General features: G+C 56.2%; 1 protein-coding gene across 3 annotated transcripts in view; it reads right to left on the reverse strand.

The window, feature by feature from the left end:
- Window positions 1–1,955: 1,955 nt before the first annotated feature.
- DRD2 (dopamine receptor D2) overlaps window positions 1,956–13,614 on the reverse strand; it is a 64,880-nt gene continuing 53,221 nt past the window's right edge. For 2 of the 3 annotated variants that reach the window (XM_042906038.1, XM_042906039.1), the window contains exons 3-8: window positions 10,362–10,471; window positions 9,235–9,371; window positions 7,819–8,009; window positions 6,819–6,905; window positions 4,954–5,281; window positions 1,956–3,211 (exon numbers count right to left, since the gene is read on the reverse strand). In XM_042906038.1, the coding sequence (XP_042761972.1) occupies window positions 3,018–3,211; window positions 4,954–5,281; window positions 6,819–6,905; window positions 7,819–8,009; window positions 9,235–9,371; window positions 10,362–10,471 (1,047 nt within the window). In that variant the 3' untranslated portion in view covers window positions 1,956–3,017. The remainder of the gene's footprint in view (window positions 3,212–4,953; window positions 5,282–6,818; window positions 6,906–7,818; window positions 8,010–9,234; window positions 9,372–10,361; window positions 10,472–13,614) is intronic. The other variant, XM_042906040.1, reaches the window with a different exon arrangement.

The raw sequence follows: 13,614 nt of genomic DNA on the forward strand, positions 1-13,614 counted from the left end.
GAACATACACGCAAAGTGCCCGGCTGTGCCTGACCCGGTGCTGGGTGTTGGGTGTGGGGGGGGCGGTCAGACTCCACCTGCTGTAAAGGCAGATAAATGACCCCTTGGTTGAAAGTCATGCTTCGGAGAAAGACAGTCATAGAGACAGAAGCCCAGGGAAGGCGGAGGAGAGAAATCAGAGCACTGCAGCAGTAGTCAGGGCCTCCTGGGAGAGAAGCAGAGCCTGGGCCGCCCCCTTCCACCTCAGAGTTCTCTCGGGTCCCCACGCCCATTCCTCTGTCCCCGAAGAGTTGAGGGGGGAGGGGGCGGAGCCGGCCCTCCCCCTGCCCACTCCAGCTGTCAATCTGCTGTCTGGAAGAAAGACTTGAAGCTTCATGACAACTGTGGGCAACTTTCCTCTGCCCCGCCTCCCGCCCCTGCCTGCCCTCTTGCCCTCTCCTCCCATCAGCGCCCTTTCCAGACTGCTGGGAGCCTGGCTCCCCTCCCTCTCTAGCTACCTGCTGTCCCCTCTTCCTCCCTTCCTCCCTTCCTCCCTTCCTTCCTTCCTTCCTTCCTTCCTTCCTTCCCTTCTGCTCCCCTCCCTCCCTCCCTCCTTCCTTTCTTTCCTTCCTCCCTCCCTCCATCCCTCCCTGCCTTCCTTCCCTGTCTCCCTCCTTCCACCCTCTTTTACTCTCTCCTCTGTCATCTCTTCCAATTCCCACAGCTGAGAAACCTGTGTGACCTTATAGTTTCTAATGATGCAATGAGATTTGAAGCTTCCGTCCAGGGCAACATCTTTCATAGGCTGAGTGTGCACTGTGTCTGTGTGCATACCTCTGTGTGCATCGGCAGCAGAGAAGTCTCTAGGGTCTCTAACCCCACTGAGGGTCCGACGCCTTCCCCAGGAGGTGGTCACTGGGTTACTGACACCCTCTGAGCTGGACTAGGGGCCCATTTTGCCCAGCTTCTGGGACCTGGGTGCTCCCGGGTACAGGAGCCTCCCCTGGGGCTTAGCAGGTTCAGGGAAAAGATCAAAGTCCATAATTAAATGTTCAGGGCAAGTTAAGTGCTCCAAAGTTTGGTGCTAAAAATATTGTATTTAGCATGCAAATTATGCCCTGACAGCTCCCCGGAGCCTGAGCCCGTGGGAGCCGGCACGTTGTTTGTCATCATCGCTGTTATTCTCAAGGTAGTAAGAATATTCCTCCTTTGCCAGGTTGATTTATATTTCATTTCTTAAAGCCAAATTTCTGTTTTCAGGGCAATGCCAATTTGTGGCCCCAGAGAGCTTGGAGCTGTGACTGATCTGGAGGCCAAGAGGAGGGGGGCCACCTAGGTCATGTCACACAGGCCCTCCCTGCCTCCCCAACTTGCTGCAGAGGAAGGGGGTCCTGATGTGAGCCAGAAGTCAGGGCAAGGGGCTGACACAAACACGGACACAGCCAGCAGCTCAAAGGGCACCTTTTCCATGGAGCCTTCTCTGCGTGGTGGGTCATAAGAGCTGAGGTCCTTCAGAGGTGCCAGGACCTGGAGAGGAGGAGGTGGGAAGTGGGGACAGCCTGGCCTTCCTACAAGAGGGATCAGGGGAGCCCTGGGTGTGCTCTGGGATTCCCACTGGGAACTTTCTCCCGTCCCATCTTGGTTGACAGTTGAGGCTCAGGGCCAGCCAGTAGCAGGGCTGAGAGCGTTCAGGTCTCCTGGGCTCAAGGGACAGGGAAGGGGAAAACACAGGCGCACATATCTTCTCCCCGGTCCTCCTGGAGCACCTCCTTTCCCCCCCGCACCCCCCCGCCCCGGGCGTCCACCCTGGTGGCTGTGGCCAGGGTCATCCCTTTGTGGAAGGGGGCTGCGGAAGGCTCCCCCAACTCTGATCCCAGCACAGACACCTGCTGCGGAGGACAAAGTTCAGTACCGGTTCCCTTCCACCCGAGGGGCCTCGCATATGACTCTTGTCAAAGTTTTATTAGTTTGGAGCATGTGTAGTGATGTTACAGAGTCTGGGACCCAGGGCCCCGCCCACAAACTGCAACCTCCCTCCTCCCTCAGGGCAGGGCCAGCCCAGGCTAAGTGGTATTCAGCAGCCCCCTCACCATGGGCTCCTCTAAGGCGGAGAAAGTGGAAGGGGAAGGGGGCAGGAGAGAGGAGAGGCAAAAGGCAAAGGAGAGTGGTTTTGCGGCAGAGTGTGGCAGGAGTAAGTCCCCCAGAGAACCAACATCCACCCCGGACCCCAGATGCGGCCACAAGCCCACCTTCCCTGCCCTCTCACAGGTTGGCCCAACAGTTGCTAGAGAAGGGATGCACCGAGTCAGTTAGGAGGCAGCAGCGTGGGCTTGGGGGACGTTCCGCTCCCCGCAGACCTTCCTGGGGCCTTTCAAGCCCAGGGTTCCTGCCCTCAGCAGGTGTGGAAATCACATGGGTTGCTGGAGGCACAGTGGGGTGGGGTGGGAGCCACTGCTGTGGAAACAGAGGCTCCCGTCGGGCAGGAAAGGGAGTGAATGAAGATTTTTGGCTTGGGCTTCTCTGATGCTCACCCTGTGGTCTGGTATTTACATGGGTCTCCCAGGACTGAGTTTCCTGGGGCCTTGGCAAGAGCTCTGGCTTCCCAGGCATGGGCCTTGTGGGGTGGGAACCGTCCATCCCTCCACACTGCCCGCTTCAACACAGGCCTACGAAGACCAGGCCAAACCCCACAGAAAGCACGGCCTCTGAGCCCTACCCCTGTTCCTGGTGACCCCAGAAGCCCAGAGAAAGGTCAGAGAAGGCGGCTGTGTCTTTGGTGCCAAGGGGAGATGGCCTAGAGGTGGGAGGGGGGCTCTGTGAGCCGCCCCTGAGCCAGGGGTCCAGCCCTTCGGCTGGCACCGTGCCTGGCTCCCCAGCACTACCCTGGAGGAGTGAGGGTGTGTGAGCTCTGAGGGGCGTGGAGTCAAGCTAGAGCCTGCCGGGGACAAAGAGAAGGCCAAGTCCGCCCTGCACCACCCCCATCCACAGCTCCCAGGAACGGAGACCCGGCTGGCCTGTGCAGGGAGGCGGGAAGCGGGTCAGCAATGCAGGATCTTCATGAAGGCCTTGCGGAACTCAATGTTGAAGGTCGTGTAGATGATGGGGTTCACGGCACTGTTGACATAGCCCAGCCACGTGAAGGCGCTGTACAGGACGGGCGGGATGTTGCAATCACAGTGTATATTCAGGATGTGGGTGATGAAGAAGGGCAGCCAGCAGATGATGAACACGCCTGGGGGAGAGGGCGGCAATCAGGCAGGCAGAGGCTGGGCTGGGAAGGCCCACACGAAGACAGACCCTGGCCCAGGAGCCCTGCAGGAGGAGGCTCAGCCTCAGATTCTAGAGCCGTCTCTGACACCCGTTTGCAATGAAGGCCACTTTCCTTCCCTCGGCCTCATTTTCCTCACCTGTCAAATGGGTATAATAACACCTGCCCCACAGGGAAGGATAGTGGGCTTGAAGGCAAATCCACGAGGTTAACATTCTGACACAAGTCAGTACAGACGGAGATATGTACTCTACTTTCTGGTCATCTCTGAGAAACACATCTTCCTCAGTGGCCGGAAGTGGAACATTTGGTCACTGCAGGTTGGGGATGCACCGTCTGGGCCCGAGGGACAAAAGGGAGAGCTAGATACCCATCTCACTTAGGCTCCTGGCATCCCTGTGAGGTGGACGGGAAACTGAGGCTCCCACAGGCCCTGTGATGTACACAAGGCCACCCCGTTCATGAGGGATGAAGCCAAGACCCGCTGAGTTCCAGTCTATTGAGGTCTGTCCCACCAGTGGCCAGCCTCTCCCTATGCCTTCCCCAGCCCTTGGGGGGTACCTCTTCCTAATTGCTGCTTTGGGACGCTCTGACCTAGACCAACCTCCCTCCCGCCTGCTTTGTCCATCTGACTCAGGACCTCGTGCTCTGGCGGGACTCTCGGCATGGTGGCATCATGAGCCCAGAATGCCCCACAAGCACCCAGGGAGTCCCCAGGACTGAAGAGAGACCCCACGGACCAGAGCAGAGGGCACAGCGACAACCCTCCTCTGTCACCCCCAGCCACATGATCAAGGCTCTGTCCCTTAACCTGCGGTGACCCTGTGCGTGCGTTCATAAAAGCAGGGTAGTAACTCTGGTCCCGCTCACGCCACAGGACTGGCCGGAGGTCAGAGGGGATGGTGGGTCTGGAAGGGTGCCCCGTGATAGCCTGGGTGCTGCAGGGAAGGCACAGTCACATTGGCCCCTCCTGTTCCCAACCAGCCACATCACATCATGTCCAGTCTTGTGTTTTGACTCGCCATCTGGGGTTTTCTAGGAAACTTTTATTTGAAAGCCTTGCCTGGCTGACAGAGCCATGCCCTCATTCAGATGGCTCCCCCCTCCAGGCCCCTTTCCTTGTTCACAGCTCTGGTCCCACAGGGTCTTGGTTGAGCTGAAGTGAACTGAATTTCCAATTCCTCAACAATAGCAACATTACCCAAACCATACTGATAACACATCCCTGTGTATACTGCTTCGCACTTTACAAAATGCTTTCACCTTTGTGTACCATCTGACCACCACAACAGCCCCGAGAAGCAGTCTCCTGCTGAGGGGACTCCAGAGAGAGATGGTGACTGGCCCAGGACCATGATGCTCTGGAGGTCGCCATGGTCGACTGGCCAAGCTCACTGACTCTGAAGTCAGACTCCCTGAGTTTAAATCATAGGTCTTCCTTGGGCATGTTATATACCCACTCCAGACCTCAGTTTCCCCATGTGTAAAAGGAGCATAATTATAGAATCTACCTAATGGGGTACATCAGTGGGAGTGGCCTGCACCTGAGAAAGTGCTGGTCCCCTGGCCCACCAGCCATGGTTAGGAAGGGGATGGCAGGTAACAGGACCCATCCTGGTGGGCGGACCCATGGTGATGGTGATGGGTCCTTTCCTCAGTGATGGCTGGACAGAGCCGGGCTGTGGCCGTCGGCCAGCCTGACTCACCGAGAACAATGGCGAGCATCTGGGTGGCTTTCTTCTCCTTCTGCTGGGAGAGCTTCCTGCGGCTCATGGTCTTGAGAGAGGTCCGGGTTTTGCCATTGGGCATGGACTGGATCTCAAAGATCTTGGCAATCTTGGGGTGGTCTTTGGCATGCCCATTCTTCTCTGGTTTGGCGGGGCTGTCGGCCGTGCTGTGGAGGCCGTGGTGGGATGGGTCGGGGAGGGTCAGCTGGTGGTGGCTGGGCGGTATGGGGCTGTACCGGGTCCTCTCGGGGGGGCTGGTGCTGGACAGCATCTCCATCTCTAGTTCCTGGGCTCGGCGGGCAGCCTCCTGCACGGGGGCAGAGAACTCTGGGTAAAGCCAGGCCAGTTCACAGGCATTAGTCACACAGCCTCACCTGGCCCCACCCGGCCCTGCCCTCTCTTCCTTTAGAGACTCCCACAAACACCACAGGGTCACTCTGCCGAACATGGGGAGGTCGGGACGGTCTGGGCCGCAGGGCAGTCCCTGCCTGCAGGGTCATCCCCATCACTTGGCCCCGAGCAATACTTATGCAGCCTCAATAACCCCACAACCATCTGTGAGGGCTTATTACCCCCAGCATTTCTCTCTTACTGACTGAGCAACACTTACTGAGTACCAGTGAGCTCCAGGCACCGAGCTGGCTGCTGGGAATACATTACTGGTTTGGCATTCAGTGCCTGCCTGCAGGAGCTCACGTTCTAACTGCATAGAGGGTACCCCTGTTCTTCCTGCTGGGCTGAATCGAGGGGCCGCAAGGCAGACCTGAGACACCCCACCACATTCTCCTTGTAGACTGATCCCCGTGCCAAAGGGCTAACCCCAGGTCTCCCCCCAATCCTTCCTGCCAAGCTGACCTGGCGGCCTTGGTGGGCATCCACTCATGGCCTCCCAGGTTCCCCAGACCGTGGAGTATCAGCTTGAACTTCTCAAATGCAGCCTTGCTCTGCACCCGGTGGTGGGGGGTGGGGGGGTAGGTGGTGATATAACTCAGCTGCTGCCCCCATCCCAGTCCTGAATGCCCGTTTGGCACCCATCTCATAAAGGGAGTCCTACCCTTGCCGTGCAAGTGAACAGTGGGGACCCCGCTTCCTGTGGACACCTGACCTGAACTTCATGTGCGGCTCTGGGTGGGTTCCCTGGCCCAGCTGGGGCTGCGGCATCTGCTGCTGGGATCCTGCTGCTACTTCCTCTGGGCAGAGCCTGGGGTCTGCTGTGCTTCCACGTCTCCAGGCTCTACTTTCGGGCTGCACTGCCCCACCAGCCCCAAGGCTGCTCTGCTCGCTCCCCTACTCACCCCCTCCATGCCCAGCCTCCAGCCCCAGAACCTGCCTGTAGTAAGGAAGCACATGCAAGAGGGAAGAGCAGCAGAGGCGTGGACTTCGGAGTCATGTGAGTTTGGGCTCAAATATGCGCTATCTCACTGTTTTGCCTCGGGTGAGTTACCTACCCTCTCTGAGCCTCTGTTTCCTCTTCCATAAAGTTAAAATCAATAAGCTCAATAAGACTTACCTCTCAGGGTCGCTGTGAGGATTTGATGAGACAGTAGGAACACGGTGGGTGTTCAGTGAATGGTAACAGCCACTCTTCTTATTTGAATTATGTTATTACGGCCAAGTCCTCTCTCCCAACCATTTTCTTGCGCTAGGGGTGCCTATCTGTGCCTTGCAGAATCGAGCCGTCTTGCTGCATGCCTGCTTGTGAGGTGTGCATGGTGAGTCTGGCCTCAGAGGCAAAGTGGGGGAGGCTGGGATGTGCGCTGCCGGTGGGGTTTCTGAGAATCACGGCAGCTGGGTTTCCCTAGGGGCGGAAGGACCTGGCTCTGGTCCCTGACCTGAGCACTTACCACTCTCCTCCTGTTCACTGGGAAACTCCCATTGGACTTGATGATAACGGTGCAGAGTTTCATATCCTCGGGGTGAGTGCAGGTGCCCTGTGGAGTGAGCCAGTACACTGGTCATGACGGGCAGGCGGCTGGGGACAGACACCCGACGTGGGGTGGTCAGGCTGGGCACCGGGGCTCAGAGAAGGGCAGAGGAGGAGTTGGTCCTGTGAGGGGAAAAGGTGGGCAGGACGAGGGACAAACGGGCCCTGACTTTAATGGGGTACCTGTTAAGGGTCTGGCACATGCTAGACATATTCATATCCCTCTCACGTTGAATCCTCAAGACCACGCTGAGAGGCTGGCATTATGATTCCCATTTAACAGATGAGGAAACCGAGGCTCAGAGAAGTTAAGCAACCTGCCCAAGGTCACTCAGCAAAAAAGGTGGCAGTGCCAGGCCTTGAACCTGATGTGTCTAACCCCAAGATCCTGGTTCCTTCCAGGCCCACATACTGTCTTCCCATACAGGGAGGGCTGAGCAGAGGGGAGAATTCACAAGACATAAGGGGGAGGCAGTGGAAGCAAGGTGGAGGAGAGGAGGAGGAAAGAGCGGGGAGGAAGGAGGAGGTGCACACAGAGGGGAGCACAGGGAGCATGGAAGGTAAAGGGGAGGGAGGGAAGCACAGAGGGAGGAAAGGCAGAGAGAGGGGCCACAGCAAAGAAGGACAAGTGATGGGAAAGGAAGGAGAGGAGAGGGTGCATTCAGACAAGGATCTCCAAGCAAAGACTTCTCCCAGATGGTGTCCACCACCTGCCCTGCCTCCATCCGGCTCCTGGAGATTCGGTCATCCCACGGAGGTCCACGCCTTCAGACTGTGCCCTGCCCAGGTCCAGGTCCGTGGAGCCCCCTCCAGCCTAAGCCCCGCCCCACTGCACTGCCCTGGGCCTCCACCTGCGCCTGGGCAAGCTCCCTTGATAATGGTGAGGTGTGGGCATTGGAGGGGGTGGGGGATCTGGGGACCTTGAGCGGGGCCTTCAGGTTGGCCCTAAAAGCCCGGCTGCTGCGCTTCGTGTTGACCCGTTTGCGGCGCCTGCGGAGGACGATGTAGATCTTGATGTAGACCAGCAGGGTGACGATGAAGGGCACGTAGAAGGAGACGATGGAGGAGTACACCACGAACGCGGGGTTGGCGATTATGCACTCGTTCTGGTCTGGGGGGGGAAGGAGAGCCCAGAGGGGACGTCAGCATCCCACAGGGCCACAGCGCCACAGCGCCACAAGAGACCTTTCCCTCCTCTGCCAGACTCCAGCAGCGAGGTCACCGAGAGCACGCCTAGGTGTCTAAGGCCACCCGGAAATGCTAGATGTAAATGAACGTGCACCGTAAACCAGAGATTTCAAATCACAACTGTGAGCAAAAAGCTAAGCTCTCATGGACTATTTCTGAGTTTTCCCATTAACATTCCCTCCTTATTTCATTATTAGTTTTATTGCCTGTGAACACATGAGTGGGGCCAGTGTGCTTGGAAAAAATAACAGAAGAGAATTATTGTCAAAGAGTAAACCCTTATTTTAACCCTTGCTGTATACATGGGGGCGGTCTACCACCTTTCAATTTTAGGGACAAGGTGACTTGGTCCTATTTGCTCAACCCTGTGTTCTGATGTGTTTCCAAGTTCCCTTCCTGGTCTAGAAGATGTCTGACTTCTATCTCAGGGCCTTTCCAGATTGATCTGAGCATATGCTCAGGGAATAAGCCTATTCCCCACTTCTTGGAATTCCTACAAGAGGTACTTTGCAAGGATTCTTGGTGTCCTGCCCTGTAAGGGTCTCCAGAGGTGCACCTGCCTCACTGGAGCCTGCCTGATGAGAGAAAGCTCTCTGCCCACGCCGGCAGGCAGGCAGGCCAACACCTATTTCCTCTATGTCAGACACACAGGACAGGTGCAGTGGGCTAGCTTCTATTATTTCTACCTCTCTTGCTCCAAAGGACTCAGGTCTGTGCATAGCTGGGCCAGCTTGGACTGCAGCCTCATCACCACAAACAGCATCACCGTGGGGTGGGGATGGGACCCCGTAGTCACCCCCCCCCATGTGTGCATATGCACGCGCACACACACACGCAAACACATGCAGTTGGTGGGGCTGTCTGGCCTGTTTCGGTTAAATAAACAAAGTTGAAAATGGCCAGACATCCTCCTGAATCATTACCCCCACTCTTCACGCAACCCCATTATGCCTCAAGCATAATGGTTCCTCTCCGGCCCATCCAGGTACAACTGAGAGTCAGGCTTGGCCGGGGAGACCCAGCCTGGTCTCAGCCTAGGCTGTCAAAAAGGTCATCCCCCTAAGTCTGCACCAGGGGCTCAGCTCTCTCGGGGTCCCGTGCAGCGAAGGGGGGCAGCGGAACCCCAGGCAGACAGAGACAGGACTCACCTGTGTTGTTGAGTCCGAAGAGCAGTGGGCAGGAGATGGTAAAGGACAGGACCCAGACGATGGCGATCATGACAGTGACTCGGCGCTTGGAGCTGTAGCGGGTGTTGTAGAGCATGGGCATGGCCACGGCTGTGTACCTGCAAGGTCACGGGGCAGGGGACCCTGAGTCTGGGGTACAGGCCCAGGAACTCATTCCACAGCAGGCACACACCAGAGACACCCCACACCTTGGGGAGTTCCAGTTGTCTGAAATTCCCTGAAAGCTGCCTGTCTACCCTAAATCACTCCTTTCTCCTGCCCCAGCTCAGACAGCAAGGGTAGTTGGTGATACTTTAGTGACTGACCGGCTATCATGTAATCCTGGGCCATATCTATTACTCCAGTATCCCTACTCGGATTTTAAGGTTTTTGAGGGACCAGGGTCTGGGTCTTTGCACCTCTGAAACTGCACCCATGCTGTGCTCATACAAAGTGGAAGTGTTTGTTGACGGATTGGTAGCCAGGCTCCTCGGAGAAAGAATTCAGCCCCATTCAGCAGAAAATAATAACGGTGGAAATCATTCGCCTCCTTGACCCAGCACTTCTCATATAGTAGCTCATTTCACCTTCCAAGAATCCTGCCAGGGGAGCCCAGCCAGGGGAGCCCGCGTGGCCTGTGTGTGCAAATCAGTGAAAGGCTCCGAGGGTATAGTTTAACAAAGTGAGCACAACCCGGACCCCCTTGGCCGTGTGCCTGCCCTGTGCTGGACAGGAAATGCACAACCGGACACTGTGGCCCCACCTGGACAGGGGTCATCATCCTTGATTTCTAGACAAGGTAGGGTTCTGAGAATGTGCACATTCTGCCCAAGGTCACTTAAGTAGGAAGCGATAGACCTAGGGCTGCCGTCAACATTGGGAACTTTCTCCTCTTCACCAGTCTCTGCTGGGTATCCTTGGTAGCATCTCCATCTGTACGATGGCCTCGCATGAGGTGGTCTGGACTCTCCCAGACAGATGCACGTGCACCTATATGCATGTGCACGTACACATGTGCACACACACATGGACTCACAGGCACACAGCCTGCCTCTTCAGCCCGAAAGGCCAATGGCTTGGGTCCCCTCTCCCACCTTGGCTGGGCTCACCTGTCGATGCTGATGGCACATAGGTTCAGGATGCTTGCTGTGCACATCATGACGTCCAGAGTGACAAAGATGTCACAGTGAATCCTGCTGAATTTCCACTCGCCCACCACCTGGGGACAAAGCACCATAAGGGGGGACGGAAGAGGGACGATGAGCTCAGGCCGCATAGTTTGGCTCTCCTGGGGCAGACTGGGCCACAGGCCCAGAGGGCAGCTGTGGGGGTCTTGCAGGTCTCCAGTTGGGGCCCGGGAGAGACGTGGGGCAGCAAAGGGAAGCCGTGCCCCTGGCTGTCTGAGGCACTTGTCCCTGCTCCCCTCCCCTGCTAGACACATAGGGCCATTTTGTGCCAAAAACCGGACTAGAAGAATGATGACCAATTTACACCTAGTGCCTCAACTTTGAGCCTTCGTCTGTAAAACATCCGTGTGATCTACTTGCATCCCATTCTGCCAATGGAGAAACTGAGCCTCAAAAATGGGCAGTGACTTGCCCAAGGCCATTCCGCTCAGCTTCTGATCCTGCCCTGATCCCAGGTTTCTGGGGGAGCCAGGCAGCTCCTTCGGGACCAGCATGGTGTGTGGCCCAGTCGGGGCCCAGCGAGTGTCTGTTAAGGACAACAGTGAGGACCATGGCTCTGAGACAAAGAAGACAGTTCTGCTCTTTGTCGCACCTGGAGAATTCAGGACGGAAAACCTGGGCTCAAGCTCTGGAAACACCAGAAGAGGGTGCGGAGGGGCGGCTGTACCCATATATCCTTGTATGATGGAACTGAGGAGGCCCGCTCCTGCACCCCTCTCCCCCTTACACACACAGACACACACGCACACACACTCACTTTCCCGTACGCCCATGCACATCCATACCACCCACTTAAACGCACAGGCACACACAGAAATTTGGAAGTGTGGAACACCCTGACCCTGACCTTGAGACACATCCTAGGCCTCTACCAATAGGAGAAAAAGGAGCAGGAAAGCCCCCCTCCCAGGGCCTGGGGCAAGGCAGTTCCCATCCTGCTGTCATAGCACTGTCAGTCGTCAGGCTAATTGGAACATGCTCATTCCCAGTGCTGCCCCTTTTTTCTGCTCTCAGGCATGACACCAAATGCTGGCACCTAAGCTCGGTGACAGGAGCTATAGCCACTGATGTTGGATGTGAAGAAACAGCAGCTGGTCCCAGAAGACAGGAAGGAAGCTGCCTTCTCTAGGCTCACGTGAGCCCACATCACAGCACAGGACTCCCCAAGATGGCAGGTCAGGTCTGGATTGGGGGGTGAGGAGCTCCAGGTATAAAGAGTCTACCTGTAGGGCACTGCTAGGAGGGTCCCAGACCCACCTGGTCCACCCTCCACCTTGAGGCCCGCCCCCCCCAGACGAGTACTTCAGAGCTGTTTCTATGTCCCTAGGGATCCAGGTCTGAGCTACCAGGGCCCTCTTCCTCTCCCTCCTTCCCTCTCCCCTGCTTTCCATCTTTCCCACAGACACTTACGAGGAACTTACTATGGGCCAGACTCTGTCCTAGACTCTGGGTACAGTGGTAAACAGTATTGGCATAGTCCTTGCCTTTAGGGAGCTCTCAATCCCTACCCCTAAAGGCCTGTCTGGAGCACAGAAGAAGGGAGGGCTTTCCTCCACAGGCCTGGGGGCAGCTGACTCAAAGACTCGAGAGAAATTTTTGGCAGCCATGTACATTGACGGGGGGTGAGTGGGTGGCTCAGTTGGTTGGGCGTCTGACTTCAGCTCAGGTATGATCTCACAGCTCGTGAGTTCGAGCCCTGTGTGGAGCTCTGTGCTGACAGCTCAGAGCCTGGAGCCTGCTTCTGCTTCTGCTTCTGCTTCTGCTTCTGTGTCTCCCTCTTTCTCTGCCCCTAACCCACTTGCATTCTGTCTCTGTCTCTCTCAAAAATAAATAAACATTAAAAAAAATTTTTTTTAAAAAGAGTAAAGCACATCCAATCCAATCTAGCATGCTAGACACGTGCTGACACGGCAGGCTATGAGAGGCACTAGTATTGCTGGGAAGGGAACAGGGTGGAAAATTCTGGACAACAAGAGCATCTCTTAGAAAGGATAGAGCATATGGGTTGCAAGAACACTCTGACAGGATGTTGGGATAGGCTGAGACTCCCCTCGGGACAGTCTCTAAGGACAAAAAATGGCTGGGACAATAACCTGTAAGTCGAGCTCACTGTCCAGCTCTTGTTTTAAAGGGAAATAATGAGAAAGTTAGAGCACTACCCTCCGTGATACCGTTCTCCACCCTGCCCCCCAAACCACTGCGCTTCCCCCTTAAAATAATGGTGAACTGGTTATGTTGAATATATCTGTTCACAGGACTTACAGATTCTCAGAAACCCCCAGTACAGCCTGTGTATAGATGTGGCTCTATCCTAGAGTGTCGGGGGAAAGGCTGTAGATCTGGAAGCCCAGAAGCCTTGCGAGGAGCCGCGGGCAGAGCATGCTTCACTATGGGTAGAGGGCGCCTTGCTGCCTGGGCATGGGGAGGGCTCTCGCTATGAGGACAGGGGCTGGATGTCTACCACCGTCACGTTCGTCTTCAGCACCACTGTCATAGCTGATTTCTACATCTTGCTCATTACAGTGTGCGGTACCATTCTGAGCCCTTTACATACATTAACTAACTCATTAGATTCTAAAGCAATGCCACGAGGTAGATACTGTGATTATCTCCTTTATATGGATAAAGAAAGTGAGGCACAGAGAGGTTCTTTGCTCTGCCACTCGCCCCTCATTCTCCCCTGATGGTCTGAGGCCTGGGACCCTCCTTTGAGAGGGAGCAGGAAGGGAAGAGGCCTTAGGATTGAGAAGGGTTCCTCAGGGAGAGGCCCCTCAGAAAAGACGTGCTTGGACAGTCTCACGGATGTGTGAGTAGTGGAGGAAGTGGACCCCTGGCCTGTGGCACCTGTAGATTTCGTGTTATTTTGCTTGTTTCCTTCGGGGTTTTTCCTTAACATTCATTTTGGACGTCCCAGCCTGTTGGGGCTGTGCTACAGAAAACCAGGGGTGTGTGATCCTGTGAGCATGATGAGGAAGCCCAGGGAGCCCCCGGGTGCGGAGACCAGGAGAGGGGCCACGCTGGGCCAGCCTCCTCTCCCCCACCTCAGCTCCCTCTTCTGGGTGTCACCTCGGCTCAAGCCTACAAAATGTCACGTTTTCCTTTAAAGGTGGAAGCCCACCCTCCCAGCCAGGGACTTGCCTCCATAGCACAGGTGTATCCCCCCTACCTTGCCCAG

Source organism: Panthera leo, chromosome D1, assembly GCF_018350215.1.
Source record: "Panthera leo isolate Ple1 chromosome D1, P.leo_Ple1_pat1.1, whole genome shotgun sequence".
Classification (NCBI taxonomy): Eukaryota; Metazoa; Chordata; class Mammalia; order Carnivora; family Felidae; genus Panthera; species Panthera leo.